Source organism: Globicephala melas, chromosome 4 (assembly GCF_963455315.2).
Source record: "Globicephala melas chromosome 4, mGloMel1.2, whole genome shotgun sequence".
Classification (NCBI taxonomy): domain Eukaryota; kingdom Metazoa; phylum Chordata; class Mammalia; order Artiodactyla; family Delphinidae; genus Globicephala; species Globicephala melas.
This window is the reverse complement of record NC_083317.1, coordinates 73847796-73869488: the sequence shown is the minus strand read 5'-3', so window position 1 is coordinate 73869488 and position 21693 is coordinate 73847796. Positions and strand designations below refer to the sequence as shown.

The 21693-nt window shown below is 37.9% G+C and overlaps 1 protein-coding gene across 7 annotated transcripts in view; it reads right to left on the bottom strand.

Moving 5' to 3' along the window:
- Positions 1 to 1149: 1149 nt before the first annotated feature.
- The window catches only part of ATP13A3 (ATPase 13A3), an 80536-nt gene continuing 59992 nt past the window's right edge, over positions 1150 to 21693 (bottom strand). For 5 of the 7 annotated variants that reach the window (XM_060298272.2, XM_030860455.3, XM_060298273.2 and 2 more), the window contains 4 exons: positions 18942 to 19030; positions 13089 to 13169; positions 11383 to 11472; positions 1150 to 4620 (listed from right to left, as the gene is read on the bottom strand). In XM_060298272.2, the coding sequence (XP_060154255.1) occupies positions 4423 to 4620; positions 11383 to 11472; positions 13089 to 13169; positions 18942 to 19030 (458 nt within the window). In that variant the 3' untranslated portion in view covers positions 1150 to 4422. Of the gene's footprint in view, positions 4621 to 11382; positions 11473 to 13088; positions 13170 to 18577; positions 18727 to 18941; positions 19031 to 21693 lie in introns of those variants that run through there. The other 2 variants (XM_060298275.2, XM_060298276.2) reach the window with 2 other exon arrangements.

Here is a 21693-nt window from a genome sequence, read left to right as displayed (position 1 = left end):
CTGTGAGAATTACCTCCAAGTTTTATTTTGAAGAGAGGACATTATGATGGGCCAAGAAGGGAATGCTGGGCACGGAAGTTGCAGACAGTGGAGGAGCAGAGTTGATCCAATGAGCAAACTGATGAGGTACTGAGAAGTACTTTGAGCACTGAAGTAATGACGGCACCAGTGTTTCAAGTCCTTTGGATTTTGGATCCATGAAACAAGTCGGGAATCTGCTGTCCTAAGTGGCAGCTTCTGTATCAGTCGCAGAACCCTGGCTTACAGGGTTTGGCCATTCAAAACCAGGTATCTACCGAAGGAGATATGCTTTTCTTCCTCCGTGGGAGAGACTCCAAGGCCAGGGCACAGCAGCGATCTCTCTGTACTTGTAGAGTAACCACAACCCCAACTTGGTACGGGGACAATCTCATTCAAACTCCTAGAACTCCCTCTGTCCTTCCCTGCAGTAAGTATATACCCAGAGTAAAGCACCTGGCAGTGATGGAGGGGGAAAAGGAAGGAGAGACATGCAGAACTGTATTGCCACCTGCAGGCTGTGGTGCAAGGGACACGATCATTTGCTACACAACCCACAGAGAATGGAAGGAACCTGGGCTCAAAATAGGTCTCACACCAGCCAACCATCCACATGGCCCACAGCAGAGGACACATGGCTCCTGCAGAACCTGTGACACAAGGAAAGCCCTCCCACCCAAGCACAAGGCCCAGCACATCCTGCCCTCTCCGGGATTCCTATGGCCAGTAGTCAGCTCCAAGGTCTCCTGTACCATGGAGCGCTCTTTTTGCATCCACGGATGCCGCTTCCCCTCAAACTTACATGGCTTACATGGCATTAGCTTTCCGTCTGATCTTCCCAACTACTAATAAATTCTAAGCCCCTAGTCTTCTATTTCACCATTTCCCTCAGACCTCCTGAGGCTTAACATTTGGCTCTACACTGTATCTGACGGATGGGTTTCCACGGGCCGGTCACAGACATGACGTGGTGTGTGGAAAGTTGCATTATTTTCTTGAAAAATTCAAAGTTAAAAAAAAAGAGAGAAATGGGGGAAGTATTAAGCAGGAAAATAAATCCAGAGTATTTGGGCAGTATTCATGCAACTAAAGAGCAAACAAACGTATATAAAGACACAGAAAAAAGAAATGTTATATATATTATTCAAATCTTTATTTTGAACAGCTTCAATCAAAAATTTTTCATAAGGTTATTTACAGTGCTGAATGTACAATTCTGAACGTATGCCTTTTTGACATCAGGGTACCATTCTTGAGCAGCAATACTATTTAAAAAATATAAAGATGCAGTATCATTTCTGATATAAAGTTACTTAAAAAAATCCAAAGTCTTAGGGAATTCACAAATCATAACAGGAAGTAATTATTTTATTAATTTAATGTGCACATAATTACCAAATCTTAATACATTAAAAATATGTGTAAATGCCTACAGACTGTACAAAAATTAACATTTTGTTAGAAGTTCCCAACCACCTCCCACCATAAATATACAAAAAGCCTATTTTCAGATATGTCAAAACTGCATGCATGAAATCTTAGAATGTTTTCTAAAGCTGGAATTTTGCTCTTCTCTGGACATTGGATCCATAGCCGTTTGGGGGAACAGAGTACACAAACACTGATATAATTTTCCATGCCTTTGAAACTGTGCAGTAGTTTCATAAACATGGGAAACAAAATGAATAGTAAAAACTGCAACAGTTTTATTTAAATGCAAGTACAATTTGGAAAGCTTTCGAATGTAGGGATTATAAAACTAATATAAAAAGGTTTTACTTTGTTGTTGGCTTAGCCACTTTTATTCAAGCATTATTTGCAGCATTGCTTTACAGCAGTTGGTGCTAGAAGATACAAAACATATAGTTACCACTATTTATATCTGAGGGAGGAAAAAAACCTTTAAACAACCCTGAGGGAGACACACATTAAAAATCTTGTTATTTATTTAAAAAGTTAAAAAGTTACATATTATTTAACAATTACTTTCCTGGACATTTCTGTCCTTTAGGTATGTGCATAAATAAAATTTAAATCAGCAATATTTATTCATCTTAATACGTCAAAATAACATATGTACAGATTTTAAAATTTAGATCTGTATACACTCAAATAATTTAATGTGAAATTCAGAATCAAGATTACTATGTAATGGTGACCTACAGAGAGAGGACTCATCTATCTATGGCACTAAGTAGGACCCACACCTGGACTCACAGGCGTTCTTCAAATCACATTCTGGAAGCCATCCATTTCAACCTGAACAACCCACCTTGTCTATGTTCAAATCTAACCTCCTACAAATGCTTTGTCCACCTACCTAAAAACCTCATTCCTTTGAAAACAATATGGACAGATGTGATATAAAACCCTTATAAAATCTAAATGTTAAAAAAGGGGGGAGGTTGTCAAAAATATAGCTCTTTATGATCATGCTCTTAAAGATGTTAAATACAATCTGACAGTTGGATTTTTAAGCTGCTACTTAGCAATTACTTTAATTATATGCTTCAGTATTTAAATCAGAGAATAAAATTTACAATTGTGGGAGATCACTGAAGACTATCACTCGTATGTATTGGAAGTGAACTGAATGTGGAAATTATAAAATGATAAAGAGAGTAAGTAACTATAAAAACAGTGCTAATCACAGCTCAAGAGGTCTAAGATGCATAGCTTCATAGAATCATTCATGGAATAATTGTTCTTATCATCTAATGTGTATTAATATAGTATACTTTTTTGATGGAAAACTTTGATTATATTTTTGTAAGAATCATCAGTGGCCACAGCAGTTAACAGTGATCCTGAGTGTAACATACATTTTTCTACAGTTAACCAAAAATCATCAGGTCTCTGCAGCATAAAAAATGAGAACCATTTGGTTTTATGGTTCTGGGTAACATTTGATCAAATTGGTAAATATGTATCAGGAAAATAATGATCAGCTAGAAGTAGAAAGCACAAGCATGCTACCGGTCAAGGAAGAGCACAGGATAAGATCACACAGTCTTAGTAGTTTGGTGTCCACTTTACAGCAGTATCAGTTTTCTTGTTTATCAGAACTTTGGTCTTTGCCAAACTGCTGGATCTTACCTATAAAGGCATTTTTAAATTACCTTAATTTTGTTTAGAATTTAAACATTAACCAGGCAAAACAGAAAGGTGAAAAATATCTTCCACATTTCTTTTGGCTCAATGAATGACTTTTCTTTTAAACTTTATTTCATTTTTTTTTTTCTCCCAGAAATTTCCACAACCAAATGTGCTCATTCGTAAACACCCAATCCAAAATAGGTAAACTCTGACCTCTGGCGCCACCTAATGGCATAGAGCAAACTCGCCAGGTTCATACAGCTTTGAAAAAATAGCAGTCATTCAAAACCACTCATTTTTTTAAGCCTCATTATTAACAGGAGAGACATACATCAAACCTTTAAAATTTTAGGAGGTAAAATTCTAACTCAAAAAACTAAAAAACAAAAAACTATTATCCTATGTCTTTAGGTAATTAAAGACGTAGGAGAAAATAAAAAGACATTTAAAATAATATAAAGCCTGAGAGGAAAAAAATAGGTATGAAGAGATATTAGAAAGGGAGATCTGCATCTACTGCCAAAAGAAATCAGCTTTTTTCCTACTGAAAAGGCTTCAACAACATTTAACTAAAGCAAATTATACTACTGACATCAGACGTAGCACAAGATCCATTTAATAGCTTTGAGGGACATCTCAAGAAGGCAGTGAAGCACCTTGCTGATTAGAAAAAATAAAACCCAGGCAGTTTGTACAGAAAATATAAAACCATAAATGGAAATTACCTGAGTTGCAACACCATAAAACTCACTCCTAACTCTATGCTATTAAAGGGAACTGGTGGTATGCATACTAAGTCTTCTTTGGGAGAAATACTGAAATCAAATAAAAACAGGCTTTGTACCTATTTTCATTGGAGGCTAATTAACACCCATTTTATTTATCAACTACAAATTTAGGGCCTGTAAATAAATGATGACTTTTTCTAATAAGGGGGCTGTGAAAATAAATTTAAAGGCATAAACTAAAGTCTTAGAAGCTAATATCTAAACACCTTCCAGATACCAACTTTCTTCTGTACCCTATAAAGAGTATCACTGAGGATAACAATCAAGCCAGTTCTGGAAATATATATAATATTTAGAGTTACTGAATGAAGGTATAGGACTTTGAATTTTGATTATTAATTTAACTGACAGGCTAATCTCTTTTTGTTTGTTTTGTTTTTAAAAAACCCTCAAATCAGCTACTATATTGGAAGGGACATAAATTGAAGGGGTGCCATTCTGACACACAGGATCAGAGTAAGTCCTACATTTACATTCTCCTCAATGCTGCTACTAGAATGCCACTGAGACGGATTCACTGCTATGTTATGGTGATGATCTGACATGATCCATTCTCCTTTACTAAAGCTTTCGCTTCTGTTGTTGTCTGAGGTTTTGGTGGCCATTCCGGGTCAACCAAGAGCTCCTGGGCCAGACACATGTACTTGGCCTTTGGCATCTTCTTCCTACAGTTCAGGGCCCAGGACAAGCAGCATTTTCCCCACCAATCCACTGACTCCTAAGAAAATAAGGAAAAAGAGGAACACCCAGTAGATTAAGAGCTGTTGTTTTTAACAAGTTTGTTAAAGCACAGTTCATCAGCACAGAAAAATAAGAGGAAATTACTTCTGGGCACAACAAATACATGAAGGAAAGAAAAAAAAAATCCACGCTTAAAAAACAGCTTTCCATTATTTAGGAACATTATTTTTTTAAGATTATATTTCTAAAGTATCCATGTAATTTATACTTCATTTTATTTAGTTCTATGTTCCTACCTCCTCCTGTATGCAGATACATTTTAAAAATAACTTGTATATCTGGAGTCTGTGATTCCATAACATAAAACATCTGATGTATTAAGAATAACTTCGAACTATTCAGAGAAAAAATTTTTAATATTTAATATGAAAACCCTCGTTCTATCCTAAACTATCTTTTGGTACTACTGCTTCTAGCAACTTAACCACCTGATCATTTTTGAAAGAAAACACTGTAAAGATACCACTGCTACTGTTAATATCACCTTTCAAAGCATTATGTAAATACTGTTAGGTCAAAATCAGAACTTAGATCATGCTTAATGTCAATCACTTCTTTTAAAACCACATTCTCATTAACATAAAAACAATTTTATTTTATAATGATGGTTTCCCCTTGGTGCTCCACAACTGGAAAGAGGTACATACAAAACTATAAAGCAAGTACTAATTCTTAGTATTATTTCATTATAAAAAGCTCTGCTGTCACAGAATTCCTTCGGATCAATCCCAATGTTTTTACTGGATGTGATCTTAGATAAATAGTTCTTGAAGAACAAGAAAGCAGAGTCCCTGGTTATTGTACAAAAATGTAAATTCAATACAGGCCCTCAGAATTTGTCTTAATTGGAACCGGAAATAAATGAAATAAAACTAAATGACTATACTGAGACCTGTAGTTATATTCACCTCTGAAGAACAGTCAATTCTTAACTATTTTGGATGTTTCTTCTACAAAGCAAAATTTAAATCCCAGGTTGTTTTGTTTTGCCATCAACATATAACCTAGGCTACAACCAGGTCTACGCTCAACTGAAGTAAAGATGACCCTTGAGCAACACCGGGTTTGAACTGTGCAGGTTCACTTACATGTGGGTTTTTTTAGCAAATACTACAGTACTACATGATCCACAGTTGGTTGAATCTGCAGATACGGAGGAACCCTGTATACAGAAGGCCTATAAACTATATAAATCATAGCAGATTCTTGGCTGTGGGGAGGGTCAGCAACCCTAACCCTGGCATTATTCAAGGGTCAGCTGTAATCTCACAAAATTCCGGAAGCATTCTAATGTTAACTCTCAAAATATCTTCATGATCAAGAAAGGCAAATTTGCTACAACATAGACCCTGAAACACAGGTTTCTAAATTGGCCAATGGAGAATAGCAAAAATACTTTAAAATGAAAACTCTTTAAAACTTTTTCATACTTTGACTTGGTAGGTCTCATCGTACTGAGACAACCACCAGGAACCTACTACTCTCTCCTTCTTCAAAACTGGGGGTGGGCATGCGGCAGAGAGCGTGATACACAATAACGACATGCTTTTGAAGGCCTTCTAGTTTACTCTGTCGACAAAACAGTGTAAGCTGCACCATTACCAAGAATTCAAAGGCAAAAACTGTGGTTTGTCACAAGTAAGCTATGTTAGATTAGGGGTGGGGTGGGTTAGTGGGGATACAGATCAGGGGTGGGGTGGGTTAGTGGGGATACAGATTAGGGGTGGGGTGGGTTAGTGGGGATGCAGATTTGAGGATTATTCATCTAGTAGCCTCTTTATTGTCATAGCTAAAAGCAGAGTTATTACCATCACCTCAGAGGAAGTCCACAAGAAAACATTTAGCATTAGAATATAGAAGAGGTTAGCTATAGGACTCTTCAGGTGATCCAAATAACAAAGAATTCCTTTTCGGTACAGGTGTATACATGACAAACCTTAATATTTAATCTGAGGCGACAGTTCACTACTTGGACCTATCTCTTCCCCAAGGTGTTTAAATTCTTCCGTCTAATTGCAGGGGAAAAAAAATTCATTGTTCCTAAATCAATGTGAAAGCTGTCACTTTTTATTTTACAGCAAGTAGCATTGTTAAATGATCACAGAAAAGGGCGAATGGTGAATGCTGACTTTAAAAAAAAAAAAGGCAGAAACATATAAGCCTTGTCTGTCCAGATGAGCCAGCTGGGCTGAAAGCAATGCAAAACAGGCTGAGTTAAGGAAAGTCACAGCCAAGTGTATTCAAATGTAAGACATACACACACACACACACACAAAATAATAAAATCCATCATTTCCCCACCTGTGGAAAATGAGGCAAGCAATAAAATTAAAATGAAATCCACTGCAAACAGAATCACAATTGAATCACAATTCTTTTCACATTAATGTGCATGCTTTTTTAAACAAAAATCCTCATGTCCCTATTAAAAGCAACATACACCTGTTATAATTTTAAAAATAAATTCAGTCACAAGGAACACTAGGGATCCCCCCCTCCACTACAATTAGACTCATATTTTGTTCTTGTACCCTCACCTCCCCCAAACAGCATACACAAAAAATACACTATAAGCAAGCATAGGCTTGTTCATTTACAAACACAAGCATACCACAGACATCCTTAAACAACATAATTCACTGGTACAGAAAACAAACAGTGCTACAGGCATGCTAGAATAGAACTAAATCGAGGGAGAAAAGACAGTGGCAACAGGACAAAGGCAAGCACTGCACAAGGAGAGGGAAGAGATGAAGCGTCACGGGGCTTAGAATGAGCACCAAGGCCTCGCCTAACATCTAGGGTAAGTCTCTGAAGCAGAACACAGGAGCCCCAGCAACTGGATCTTGTGATTTGCTCCTGAAAGGAGTGGTTAAATAACCAAGTGTATCCCTCAGAGAAGGCAAAGTGGCTACCACAGCCCAGCAGAAAAAACACAAAGAACTTTTAAAAAGATCTACAGCTAAAATTCTCCTGCTTTTTAGACCAGTCCAAGCTGCTCATTCCAGAACCCCAATGCCAGCTAACTCCTAGCAGTGTCTTTTAGGAAATGTTTTCATAGGCAGTATGTAAGATATAAAGCCATGCTTATGGGGAAAATGTTGTAATGGTGCTGTGGTTTTCATAAAACTCTTCTTCCATACCAATCCTGAATATAAGACAAACACAATCAGAATGAGCATTCTATCTAAATAAACTCGAATAATATCCTAAGTGGCATAAAGACTATAGCTAACATTTGGATTTTTCCCCCAAAAGGGAAACATAATCAGGACACATTCTCAGGCATTATCAAAATACATGACGGTATGACTCCAGTTCCACATCTAACCACTAAGCAGCCTCAGTTTACCAGACACAGGGTAGGCACAAACGCTTCTTCGAAAGAGAACATGAAGCAGCACAGATCTCAAACACGGGTAAAGCTGTACAGAAAAACACAGGTGATGGGCCCCTCCACTAAAGACTTCTCATTCAGTAGATCAAAGGTGGAGCTCAAGGCATTTGTGATGAGTATCCTTACTTGAAAATCACTGCATCTCAAGAATGTTTTTTTTTTTCTTTTCTTTTTTTGTCAGAGAATAAGTATTAACATCTGGAGCTGCTAAAGATCACTACAGAAAAAAAATAATTAGTTACATAAAAGTTTTAACTTTGATTATTTACAAATGGTTTATTTAACCTGTTTTCAATTTGATTCAATGGACGTTTACTGAGGCCACTGTGCATTAGTAAGAAAAAGAACCACTGTAGGAAATAAGTGACTATTATATAAAAATCTTTCTGTATCTAAATTAGATCAGCTGTATGTATGTTCAGTGGGCCAAATAAACATAATATCTAAAATGTCTACTATTAAATAAAATGACACCTAAAGGTTTATTTCGTTTTTAAAGAACAGATGGAGGCTTTCTGTTACAGAAATATTATGTCCTGGGCCCAGATAAAACTGAACCTGAATTCCAGTTCTAATGCTGTTTCCTCATCTGTGAAGACAGGGATATCTTCGGTCTCTCTACCCTAACCTTTTAGGTGGTTGTAACAACTAGAGAGAATTTATACAAAATGCCTCACAGTATCTACCATAAAAAGTAGGTTTTGAAAACAGTAGCTGTTCTTTGTCTCCATTTTGTCACTTGATTGTTCTATTACTTTGCATCTCTGTGGCCTCATAATGTGAGACAGTGTGGCACAGTGGAAAAAACACTCCTCTTGAAATCAGAAACCTTGGCTTCAACTCCCAGCTCTGCCACTCATAAGCTGCATAACCACGGCAAGTTGACTGAATGCTGTTTCTTTATGTATAAAACGAAGTTAGAAACACCTTGAGATTGGAAGGATTCTGGAGGTGTTACATAGCTGTCTTGCAGATCACCAGATATTTTGGACGTGGTTACCTGAGATTTCTAGGTGAGGTTCTCGACTTCATAACTCAACTGCATTAAGACCTGGAGCCTAGTCCAGGGTCTTTAGCTGTGAAACTTCGAACCTTACTCAATGGTGTCTGGGTTTATATGGTAAGGAAGGAATGAAGAAATATGGCTGTTCTTCCCCCGACATTAACAGAGAAGGTTGAGAGCTGCGATCTTAGAAGACCTCATGGGACTCTTGGTAGGAAAGAGCACAGAATGGGCTCCTAGGTGTCAGGTCACTCTCATCTTCACTTGCTTTTTCACCTTATGGCAGGCTTTTTCAGCCTCGGCACTGCTGACATGTTGGCCCAGACAGTCTTTGTCGTGGGCGCTGCTGTAGGATGTTTACTCAGCAGCATCTTCAGGCTCCACCCACCACATGCTAGGAGCAACCTCACCCCCACCCCCCACCCCCGCCAATTGTGACAAACAAAAATGTCTCCAGATACTGCCACGTGTCCCTGGGAGGATGGGGGCATTACCCCTAATTGAGAACTACAGCCTTACAGTAATCTGACTAACGGATGGGCTCTCCAAGGGTCACAAATATGAACAGTGAGAGCAAACTACAAACGGAAGTGTTGGAAGATGAAAGCACAGCATTCTGTGCTAAGAGGTTATAAGAACCCTCTTTTCTGAAGCCAATGATTTAAAAAATGCTTTCTTAAAACATGACCCTAGAAACTGAAGGCCAAACTTCTTGTCTACTCAGTGGTGCTCAGAACTGGTAAACACATGGGGCCGGTGGGAGCCTCCCTGCTCAGACCACTCTCTCCCCAGAACACTTCAGAGGTACAACCTCACATAAGAGGCACAAACTCTTAAAAATAATGAGGACACAATTTTAGAAAAAAGATGTAGCAAATTATAGAATTTTCTGCCATTTAATTTTGGTTGAAAAGTGAGGAAGGCTTTCCAATTCAAATGTTTTAAAGGAGCTTTATGATGCCCACTTTTGACTTAGGGTACAGCTCCTCTTCAGAACCTGCGTTTCCTGTTTAGACCAATAGTTGGAGATCTCTTTGGAAAAGCTAAAAACAATGGAAATGTTTTCCTTGGCCAAGGCCTTGCCAGTACAAATATTTTATATGAGGACTGATGATAGGACCCAAAGTTAACCCTTTGAAGCAATGTAGTGAGGTAACCAAGACACAGAGGAGATGTAGCTCAGGGACTTGAGCCTCTCTCTAATACAGCTCTGGTCATACTTACTAGGGACAACTGTGCCTTACACTGCTTTGAGAAAAAGAAACTAAAGCGGATTCCAGACTTATCACATTATTACAAAACTATCCTTACTCATCATCAAGCATTAGAAAAGGAAATGGTGCTCTACAGAACTTCTTATAAAGTGATCCTGTGACACTACTACACCAGGCATCAAGCCTGATGAATTACCAAAGCAAAGCTCAGGACATAGCTACTCAGGTACAAGAAGGCTAAAAATAAGCGAGTGACCCACGCCAGGGAATCCTCTTGAATTCGGAAAGCTGCTTTCTGGCTTGGGATGAGTGACAGGTTTAGAACTCATGTGTATAAAGCATATCGCCCACCTACAAACAGCAATGGGCACAATAATGAGGGAGTGGAACTTTATGCTGTCAAGTTCTCTATACTCAAAAAGCTGCTCAGAGCTGTGATTCAATGGTACTGGTTTAAAAAACAAGACTAACCTATATTTTCTATCAAGAATTTCAACATCCTAACACCAAAAAATGGGTTTTATTCATCTGCTTCTCTTTTCTTTTCACCACAAAGAAAGTCAAAAGTCCTTAAACCATGGTTTGTATAAAAACCATGGTTTGTATAAACCTTAAACCATGGTTTGTATCTCTCTGAAAATGTTTCTAAATGATGAGAGACATATGCTGGGGAAAACCAAAAAGTCACCCAAAATTAAGGCACAGTAACTGACAAGAAATCAGAAATAATTCCTCAGAATTTTGACCTTTGGACTCTGATCCATGAAGAAACAATTCCCATTCCATAACTTTATTTACATGAATCTCATTTAGCCTCTAATGGGACTCATAAAAACCGAAAACATAAAATTTAAGCCAGACAGAAATGGAAAAATTTACCACTGAGAACAAGACCTTCACACACAGAGAAGATACGGATTGGAATGGAAAAGAGACTTATGAAATTTCTGAAGTCCTAAAAAGACTGTAACAAATATTTGCCATGAATCTTCTAGGACTCCTTACAAAAAAATGAAATGCCAGGCATAGAGGAAAAGGTTGAGCAACACACAACAGAACACCACCCTACACAATGCAGAGTACACAACTGACGTGAAGAATTGAGAGTAAGGGCTGATTTCCAACCTGTGGTGGCTGTGTGGTGGTGAAGCGATATTCTCCTTGTTTGTCTCGATTGAACACAACTTTCCAAAGGACCATGTCAAGGAAGAAGTTCTGAGAGATAGTCCAGCGAGTTAAGAATTAAAAATGACTATGTCATTGTTTATTAATGCGTACATTTAAAAAGGCTCACACAATGCTGAGACATACGTGAAAAACATGATTTGGCTTTCATATAGCGGCTTTCAGTTTATATTGCAAAAGGACAAAGAATAACAACAGGACTTTTGTAACAAATATAAATCATCATAAAATTCTTGATAAATTTTCTACGAAGTATAGCTTTTATATGAATCCTCAGGGCTTTCCCATATTAAAATAATGCTTATAATCTGAAGTATTTTTCTTAACAGTGAATTGAGTTATCTCTATCTATATACAACTATATCTATATGCATACGATGAAAAATAATTCTTTTGATAGTAAGCAAGAATAAATTAAGGGAGATTAAGAAAGGATTCCCTAGAAATTCTGTTTTATAAAAAGATTTTATCCTAAATAACATTTGAGTGAAAAGATGAACTTATACTATAGAAAAAGGAAAGCTTTTAAAGTACAGTATCTTGGACATGCTTTCTACTGTCCATAAAACAGCAAAAATACATTAAAATGGGCAACCTAAAAAGATCAGTACCATAATAACCATGCTGTCCACTATGGCCCCAATTTAAATACCAAGTCATCTTTTAGAAAAATATCAAATTAACCATAATTTCCAAGTCTACAGCCATTATCTTTAAAGTATACATGTTTCCCACAAATTACCTAATTTTAATTCAAAAGCCTACTCTATGAAAGCCTTAACTTAAAAATCACAACTGTATCTCCTTCTTCATTTGGCATACTGCTACTGTAAGAGTGAATAATAGTAGCTCTGAGAACAGACCAAATTTTATTAATAAGCAGCAAGTGAGAACCTACTATCTCCTTTTAGAGAAGCTGACCTAAAGGAATCCTAGTAGGAGACTAACTATACAGTATAAAATGGACCAAAGAGTACTTAAGACCTCTTCCCTCTAAGGAAAACTTAGAAGTAAATACCAAGGAAGAAGTTCCAGCAATCAGGCTCAGACTGGGTAAGTTCATCATGGTCACTATTTTACAATTTCAATAAACTCTCTAATGATTAAGATTTACTATACTTCATGGAGAGAGCCCCCTCCCTTTCCTCCCTTAAATGGGAGATTTTACTGTACATCACAGGACTTGGGTGGTGCTCTGATTTCATGGCCACTGGTTTACCAGTTTATGGGCCACCTGAGCACCAATCTTCTCTCCTTTCTCTCAGTCACTAATTTTTGATTTATAACTGCTTATTTTCTCCCACCTATGACTTCAGCTAAATCATCTCTCTCTCTCTCTTTCTTTGGCCACGTCGCATGGCAGGCGGGATCTTAGCTCCCCAACCAGGGATTAAACCCACACCCTCGGAAGTGAAGGCACGGAGTCCTAACCACTGGACCATCAGGGAATTCCGTCCTATCTCTTAATATGACGATTATTAGCTCATGGAAAAGTTGAGAAGAGAAGGCTAAATGAATTTAACTGCAATGAAACTGAAATTCTTTATGGGCTTCCATAATGTTACCTATCCATTTCCCCCATTACCATTAAATCACCAAGAATTGCAAAGCAGCAAGGCAGCCACTTAATTATGTAAAGTGCTTACCTCTACCATGATTGAAACAAAGGCATTGACAAGAACAATGATGAGCATAGTTACACGCCACTGATATGGTACACACACTATCTGTAAGACAAAAATTATGTTAATATAGTACGTAGTTGATATTATAGCATTATATCGTAATTTCCAAATTTATTTCATTCCTATTATATACCAAACACTTTCACATACACTATCTACTCAATCCTCAACAATGCCACAAGGTAGATACTATATCCACTTTTCAGATGATAAAACGCAAAGTAAAGTAACTCAAGGTTTAAAAGATACATTAAAGTGGTCGAACTTAAGAGACAAATCCTATTCAAACTCAAAAGCCCATGCTCTACTAGATCATGAATTTCTAACAAGTCTCTATTTTAAAAATAAAGTCCTATCTTTAAACAATGAAGTAGATACTGATCTAATAATGAAGTACTACTCAAAACTCTACACTGTTTAAAGACAAATTCATAAAAAGAACTGTGCAGATCAATTTAAGAAGGAAGTTTTCACTTTAAAACCTGTGATTAATTTCTAAGGCCTAAAAAAAAGAGAAGAAAGAAGGAAATAAATCTCCTCCATACATTCATCTCTTTAGTCAGCAAATATTTACTGAGTACCTAGGTACACACTAGTACCTGTGTCAAGTGCTGAGGAGTGGCATGATAAAGCATGTTTTAGAAAGACACTTACGGCTCAGCAAGGATTTGAGGGGTGGAGATTGCTATACTGATCCAGGCAAGAGACGATGGTAGCCTGAACTACAGTGGTGGCAGACACAATGAAAAATAAATATATCTGGTCTCAGATATATTTATATCTGAGAGTTGAGTTATATATAAATTGAGTTTATATATAAACTCAATTTCCTGAGTGGTGGGAGAGATAGGAATATCTTAAACAGAGCTTCTAAATCCCCTGGAATTTCCTGGGTATCAGGAATGTTTTCGTTCTAATAAGGCTATTTTTTTTTTTTTTTTTTTTGTGGTACGCGGGCCTCTCACTGTCGTGGCCTCTCCCGTTGTGGAGCACAGGCTCCAGACACGCAGGCTCAGCGGCCATGGCTCATGGGCCCAGCCGCTCCGCGGCATGTGGGATCCTCCCGGACCGGGTCACGAACCCGTGTCCCCTGCATCGGCAGGCGGACTCTCCACCACTGCGCCACCAGGAAAGCCCTAATAAGGCTACTCTTGATGGGCTTTAGGATGTGGGCTGGTCACCAGAAAGACCAGGGAGAGGGGAGGGGCTAAAGATCGAGTTAATAATTGATTATGTCTATATGACGAAACCTCCATTTTAAAAAAATCCCTAAACTACAGAGTTTGGAGAGCCTCTGGGTTGGTCAACACATCCGTGTGCTGGGAGGGTGAAGCATCCCAATGGCATATGACAGAAGCTCCTGCGCTCGGGACCCTTCCAGACCTTGGCTGATGTACCTCTTCATCTGGCTGTATCCTGTACCTTTATTATATTCTTTATAATAAACCAATAAACGTAAGTGTTTCACTGAGCTGTTACAGCAAATTACCAAAGCTGAGAAGAGGGTTGTGGGAACCATGACTTATAGCTGGTTGGTCAGAAGAAGTACAGGTGACAATCTGCGACTTGCATCTGGTGCCTGGAGTGGGGGCAATCTGTGGGACCATGCCCTTAACTCGCAGGGTCTGTGCTCGCCCCAGGTAGTTAGTGTTAAAACTGAACTGCAAGACACCCAGTTGGTGTCCAGAGAACTGGCTGGTGTGAAACAACCCCACACATCTGGGGTCAGAAGTGTTTTGAGTAGGAAACAATAGTTTCCTTTTAGGTGGCAGATGGGATTGGAGTAAAGAGAGAGACAGGGATACAGAATAAGAAACCTGAGAAAATTTAGGACCAGACTGGCCATGAAAAGAGAAGGAAAAGACAAGTATACACACATACTTCTGCCTTGGATAAATGGGAGTATCAAGAAACAGAATCGAAAAAAAAAAAAAACAGAGTCGAAGCAGGGTTGAGGGAGAACATGATGAGCTTAGTTTTTTAAATGTTGACTGAGAGAACTGATGGGTGAACCATGCATATAATGTTCAGTATGTTAGTGGATATTCAGGTTAAAGCTCAGTTGTGAGACTAGGCTAAGGGTATAAAGTCAGGAGTTTTCGGGCTTCCCTGGTGGCGCAGTGGTTAAGAGTCCGCCTGCCGATGCAGGGGACACGGGTTTGTGCCCTGGTCCGGGAAGATCCCATATGCTGCGGAGCAGCTGGGCCCGTAAGCCATGGCCGCTGAGCCTCCACGTCTGGAGCCTGTGCTCCGCAACGGGAGAGGCCACAACAGTGAGAGGCCCGCGTACTGCAAAAAAAAAAAAAAAGGAGTTTTCAACACATAGATGGCAACTACAGGGGAAGCCAAAATTAAGGATGAGGTCACCTGAATGGATAGAGTAAGACAAGAACACAAATGTGTGGAACACTAACATTTAAGACACAGGCACAGGGTTTGGAACCACAATGGAGAATGAGGAGTCACAGAAGAAGTAGGAAAAGGTCAGAAGAAAGCAAAGCATCATAGAATTCCAGGGAGAATGTCTCAAGAACGATGGCATGGCTAACTTGTCAAATACTGCTGAGGAGACAAGTAAGACTGAGGGGAAAAAGAAAACCACACACACGTCAGGGGTACAAATCCACTGGACTTAACAAGAAGGTTGTTAATTGCCTTGGCAAGGGCCGTTTCAGTAGACTGGCAGGGGTAGTAGCCAGATTAGATTAGTTGATGAGTGTGTGAGAGGTGAGTTGCATGTAGCATTCTTTCAAAAAATTAATTGGCTGTGAAGTAGAAGGCATGCGGTGAGAGAGAAATATTATATAAATGTGTTTTATTTTCTTCTTTTGCCTAAAGTGCTTATCTAAATCCCTGAATGAAGTGTGTGGGGAAACAGATGCTCATACACTGTTGGTAGGACTATAAACTGTCAACCTTTTCAAAGTTCAATAACATAGTATTTATAAAAATTCAAATTCTAGATACCCTTGGGCCAAGCAATTCTACTTCTGACATTAACCTCTAAATATGCGTTTGTCCTTCTTAATGAAGTGTGCAAGAACCTGCAAATACAGCATTGTTTATAATAGCAAAACAGTGGAAACAACCTAAATATCCATTAAAGGGATTAGTTAAAATATGGAAAGTCCATGAAACGGAATGCTCATCCATAAAGTGCTTATAAGCTTGATGCCCAAACCTGTCAATACATCAAGAAAAGAAAACCAAGTTTGATCTCACTCATGCAACCACAAGCAAAAATCCTAAACAAAATCATAGTCAACCAAATCCAGCAGATATAAAAAAGGATGCATCATGACCAAGTTGGATTTATTCTAGGAATGGTGTTGGTTCAACATTTGAATATCAGTCAACTGTAATTCACCACATTCTCCTGGAAGAAACACTATGTGATCATTTCAACAGCTGTAGAAAGAGGATTAGATAAAATTAAACGTCTATTTATGTTAACAACACCATGGAAATAAGCTTCCTCAACCCGATAAAGAGTATATACCAGAAACCTACAGCCCACAATATATCCAGTGGTGAAATACTAGGAACACTCCCTGTAGAGTCAGGAACAGGACAAGTACATCACTATCACACCAACATTCGTGTGGTTAACAGACATGCAAAACACATAGAGGGAATAAGGACTGAAATGTCAGAAACAAAAAAAGTCACTATTTATAGATAACTGTCTAAAACAAAATCCTAGAGAATCTAAAAATTTTAAGAATAAAGTTTGACAAGGCTGATGGATACGAGATGAATATCCAAAATAACTGCACTGTTTCCACCAGCATAAAAGGACTATAAAATACAATTTTAAACAGATACTTATCAGAGGAACAAAAACCATAATACTACAGGAATAAATCTAACAAAAATGTGTATAAAAACCTTTAGGGAGGGCTTCCCTGGTGGCACAATGGTTGAGAATCCGCCTGCTAATGCAGGGGACACGGGTTCGAGCCCTGGTCTGGGAGGATCCCACATGCCGCGGAGCAACTAGGCCCGTGAGCCGCAACTACTGAGCCTGTGCGTCTGGAGCCTGTGCTCCGCAACGAGAGGCCGCGATAGTGAGAGGCTCGCGCACTGCGATGAAGAGTGGCCCCCTCAAGCCACAACTAGAGAAAGCCCTCGCACAGAAACGAAGACCCAACACAGCAAAAATAAATAAATTAATAATCTCTTACCACCCAACATCTTCTTTAAAAAAAAAAAAAACACCTTTAGGGAGAAAGATATTCTCAATAAATAGAGATATTCTCCCCCTCAATTTTTTGATAAACCCAGTGTAATTCTAATAAAAATTCCAAGAGGGCTTATCCTGGTATAAACTTAAAATGTATACGGAGGAGGAAAAGCTCAGGAACAGCCAAAAAGATCATGATGAACAATGTGAGGTGGGGTAGGGGTCCTATCCAACCATATATCAAAATTACTTACAAAGTCATATCACACTTTACACCCACTAGACAAACATTGGCAAAGATGTGGAACAAAAGATCTCATACACTGATGGAAGTATAAATTGGTATAATCACTTTGGAAAACAACTGGAACCTCAGAAAGCTAAAGAGCACATGCTCAAACTTATACTAGAACACACCAGAAGACGGTCTGCCCTAGTGGTATGCCAAGGTAGGGCAGGTGGTAATGGAAGGAGTATTTTACCACTGACATTGTTTAGAATTCCCACGACAAGGTGATATTTCTAGCAGATGGACGTTTAGTGGGCTTTATTGCTGGTTTTAAATTCTCAACAGCATTGTACCACCCCCTTGCTGCTTGTACTTGGGATGAACTCTTTGATGTTACTCACTCCCTTACACTAAGAGACGTGTATAAGAATGTTTACATCAGGACCATTAATTCAGGAAAAGTCTACGAACAATCCAGTTATTTACCAGTGGAGAACTGAGAAGTGAATTATGGTATATTCCTATAACGGAATACTATATAGAATGAAAATGAAATGCATGCAGCATCATAATAAGGCTTTTGGGAAAAAGCAAGTCAGAGTAAAGCAGCAATCACCAGATACCATTTTCATAAAGTTCAAAAGTAAGCAAAACTATCTTTTAAGACTTCATACATATATGGTATAGTGAAAAGTAAGACAATGAGGTAGTGGTTCCCTCTGGGTGTTTGGAGAAAGGTGCACAATAGAGCCTTACTGGTGTTGGTAATGCTACCTTTTTTTTAGGTTACATGTTGGACTCCTAGGTATTATTTTATTGCTATTATGATTAACAACTTAAACGTGTATGCATATTCGTTTGTATAAAACAAGTATTTCATCTTTCATAAAGTTTTTAATGAGAACGAGAATAAGAACTCAATGGACAGCACGTGATGAGGCAGCACAGGCAGACTACTCAAGAAGTAGGTTGGTAAGGGACGGGTCAAATAATGGAATCAATGTTCTTTTATTTTTAAAGACCAAGGGACATTTAATTTGTGTGTGGACAAAGGGAAATGGAACTAGAAGCAAAGAATGAAGAAACAGGAAAGAAAAATATCAGGTAGTCAATAAAGGCTGCTGTTTTAATTATGCTCCCTTTGGGTTAATATAACTGGATCTTCGAAAATTAGGAAAGAAGAGATCCTGGAAAAAAGAAACGAAGACAGTTTAGTTTCTTTCCCCAGTAACATAAGAGCAGAGGAGGGGGACAGATCTTAAGCCCTAGCAATCATCCAGAAGTCTCATTTGGCTATGTGATACTAATGTGTCATTTTCCACTACTGTCTTATTTACCACTGCTATCCCAGATCCTATTACTCCTTAGACAATCAGTAATAATTGATGTGCTTAAGCCTTACCTGAAGAATCTGGTCAATAGAGGCAACTGGATGCAACATGATGAATAATATGAAAACATACAAAATAATCAGAGACACAACAAAAAAATCTGAAACAGAAAGTAAAACAATTAAATTAGGGAGTTCCTTTAAATAAAAAGGCACATGCTGGTATCCTGTCGATCTTAAATTTGGTTTTAAATACTTCTATTCAGGTTGATGAAGTATATAAAATGTGTGCTCTGTGATATTCCTAGAGTATGATACATCATGCAGGCCCAAAGGATTTATTTATGTAATGTGAAAATAATCAGCATTTATAAAAAATATGAGACAGACCTTTATGAATATTTATTTGTGTATCTCACAGATAGATAGCTACTTTATAAGACAACCAAGCCAACCTATAATTCATAAATAGGAGACTAGACTACGTATGGCAAAATTAGATCATCATTTAAAACATACATGCAAAGACAACTGATTGTAAAAATGCTGATAACATTTATTCTCAGTATTAGTTATGTTATAATCCTAAACAGAGGCACTCTAAGCTGAACGTAAGTATATTTCTGTTCAGTGAATCCCACTTTTTCATTAATTTCCTCCATGAAAATATTTCCACAGAAAACGCTAGCTAAAACTGAGAAACTGAGTTGATCTGCTACTTTAAATGTGGGCTAACCCTGTGACTTGCTGTGGTAGGTAGGGATGGTAAATTCCATCCATCAGCACTTTGTATCACTTTCCTAACTCAAAAATAAAACTCCCTGCTCATTTTGTTAACTGTGTACATACATGCATTCACATGCACGTATACAAGCACACCCTTATGTAACAAGCCATGGGAGTGGAGGGGCTCAGAAATAGTCTCAATTATATTGACAGACCCCAACTTTTCCCCCCTTTTTTCTTTGGTCTGGATATTTATTTCTAAGTTCCTATTTGAGGATGGCTTCAAAACTCAAACTTTACTATGACCACATATAACCAAAACTTTATCATGAAGCCTTCAGACTGAGTAAAGAAGTTTAATATACTATTTACAGATTGTAAATGAAGGAAGGGGTCTCAATATTTTTAAATGTGGGAGTCATCTGTAAATATGAAATTTGTTAATCCATCAGTTGAAAACTATAGGCCAACAGTTATTATTCTATAGAAACAATACTGTGTTATATATATATATATATATATGTTTACTGTTTTATATATATATTTATTGTTCTAGAAGCTTAGACTGAAAGTTATACTAACATTCATGCCAAAAGTGGGGAAACTCTTTTACTATGAGCCACTGACCAACAGGATGAAAAATTTGGAACCCACTTAGATAAAAAAGAAATTTTTTTCTAGATTTTTATCTTTTCCAACATTCTACTAAATTGCAAACAGGATGGAACTTCCCTGGCAGTCCAGTGGTTAAGACTGCGCTTCCAATGCAGGGGGCGTGGGTTTGATCCCTGGTCAGGGAACTAAGATCCCACATGCTGCGTGGGGTAGCCAAAAAATAAAAATAAAAATTTCACCAAATAATAAAAAATAAATTTCAAACCGGGGATACAACATTCTATTCAATAAATGCAGCAATGAAAGTAATACATGTTATATAGCCATTCAAATATCTATATAGTCAGTTAAAGAAAAAGTGTTCGGAAAGTGCTAGTTGGAAGTACGTGAACACACACACACAAGCACACACACACAAAGGCTAAATCAGAAAAAGGACCAAAAAAAAAAAAAAAGTCAGAATATAAATCCCAAAGAAAGACAGAAAGGTTTTGTTTCAATAAAGTAATAGCCCATATTGAATGTTTTTCAACTCCTATTGCATTTTTATAACGATAAGCAAAAACAGACTTGCAATCTAGTCCTGACATGTTACCAGAAAAAAAATTTTTTTTTTACTCAAGCTCAAAAACTTCTTACATCTTACCTCAACAGTATTTCTCAACTCTTCATCTGTCCTTCTCCTATAACCACCCCCTTTGATCACACCTCTAAAAATCTGCCAAGATTTCCATTTGAAGGAAAAAATAAATAATTGAATCTTTCCTTTGTTTAGCTAGGGGAGAAAAAGAGGCACTATTCAAAGGAATCTGACAGGGGAGGTGGATGGCTAGCAGATTTAGATAACCACCAAAATGAAAAAAATCAATAAGGATTTCAACCAAGAATGGAAAACTCAGGGATTCATTTTGGAGAGGTATGAGTTTCTAGTAGACTGTGCTCTCAACTCTGGGATTCTCCTGGCATGGTCAGTGATTCCTTAGTGATCGTACTGAAGTGCAAGGAATGCTCTTCACCAGAAGACAGCTAGCTATCAAAACAAATTCTGTGTTGGTGGTGACTGGCGGCTGAGGGAGAATGTTCCACAAGTTAAAGAATTAGCTTCTATTTCAGATGCTGCCACAAAGCTATGTGAACATCGAGTCATTCAGAGTCAAATTATTTTAACTATAAAATGGGGATATGGTGATGATCCTGGAGGAAACAGTAGATTTAAGTTATTATTACATACATCCCAGCTATGGCATCACAGAATTGTTCTTCTAATGATACCAGTTCCTTTTGATGGAATATGGCATCAAAATAAGGCACCATAAAGGATTTCCTTCATATTCCCCTTAGCTAAGTGACTCAAAAATAAAAACCTACATGGAGTAAATAAATCCGCAATACTTGTCCATGGCTCTGATATATACCTCTCTTGTTCCTTCCTCAAAAATACTAACCAGGACTGCCTGATCTATAACACAGATTTCAAGTCTTT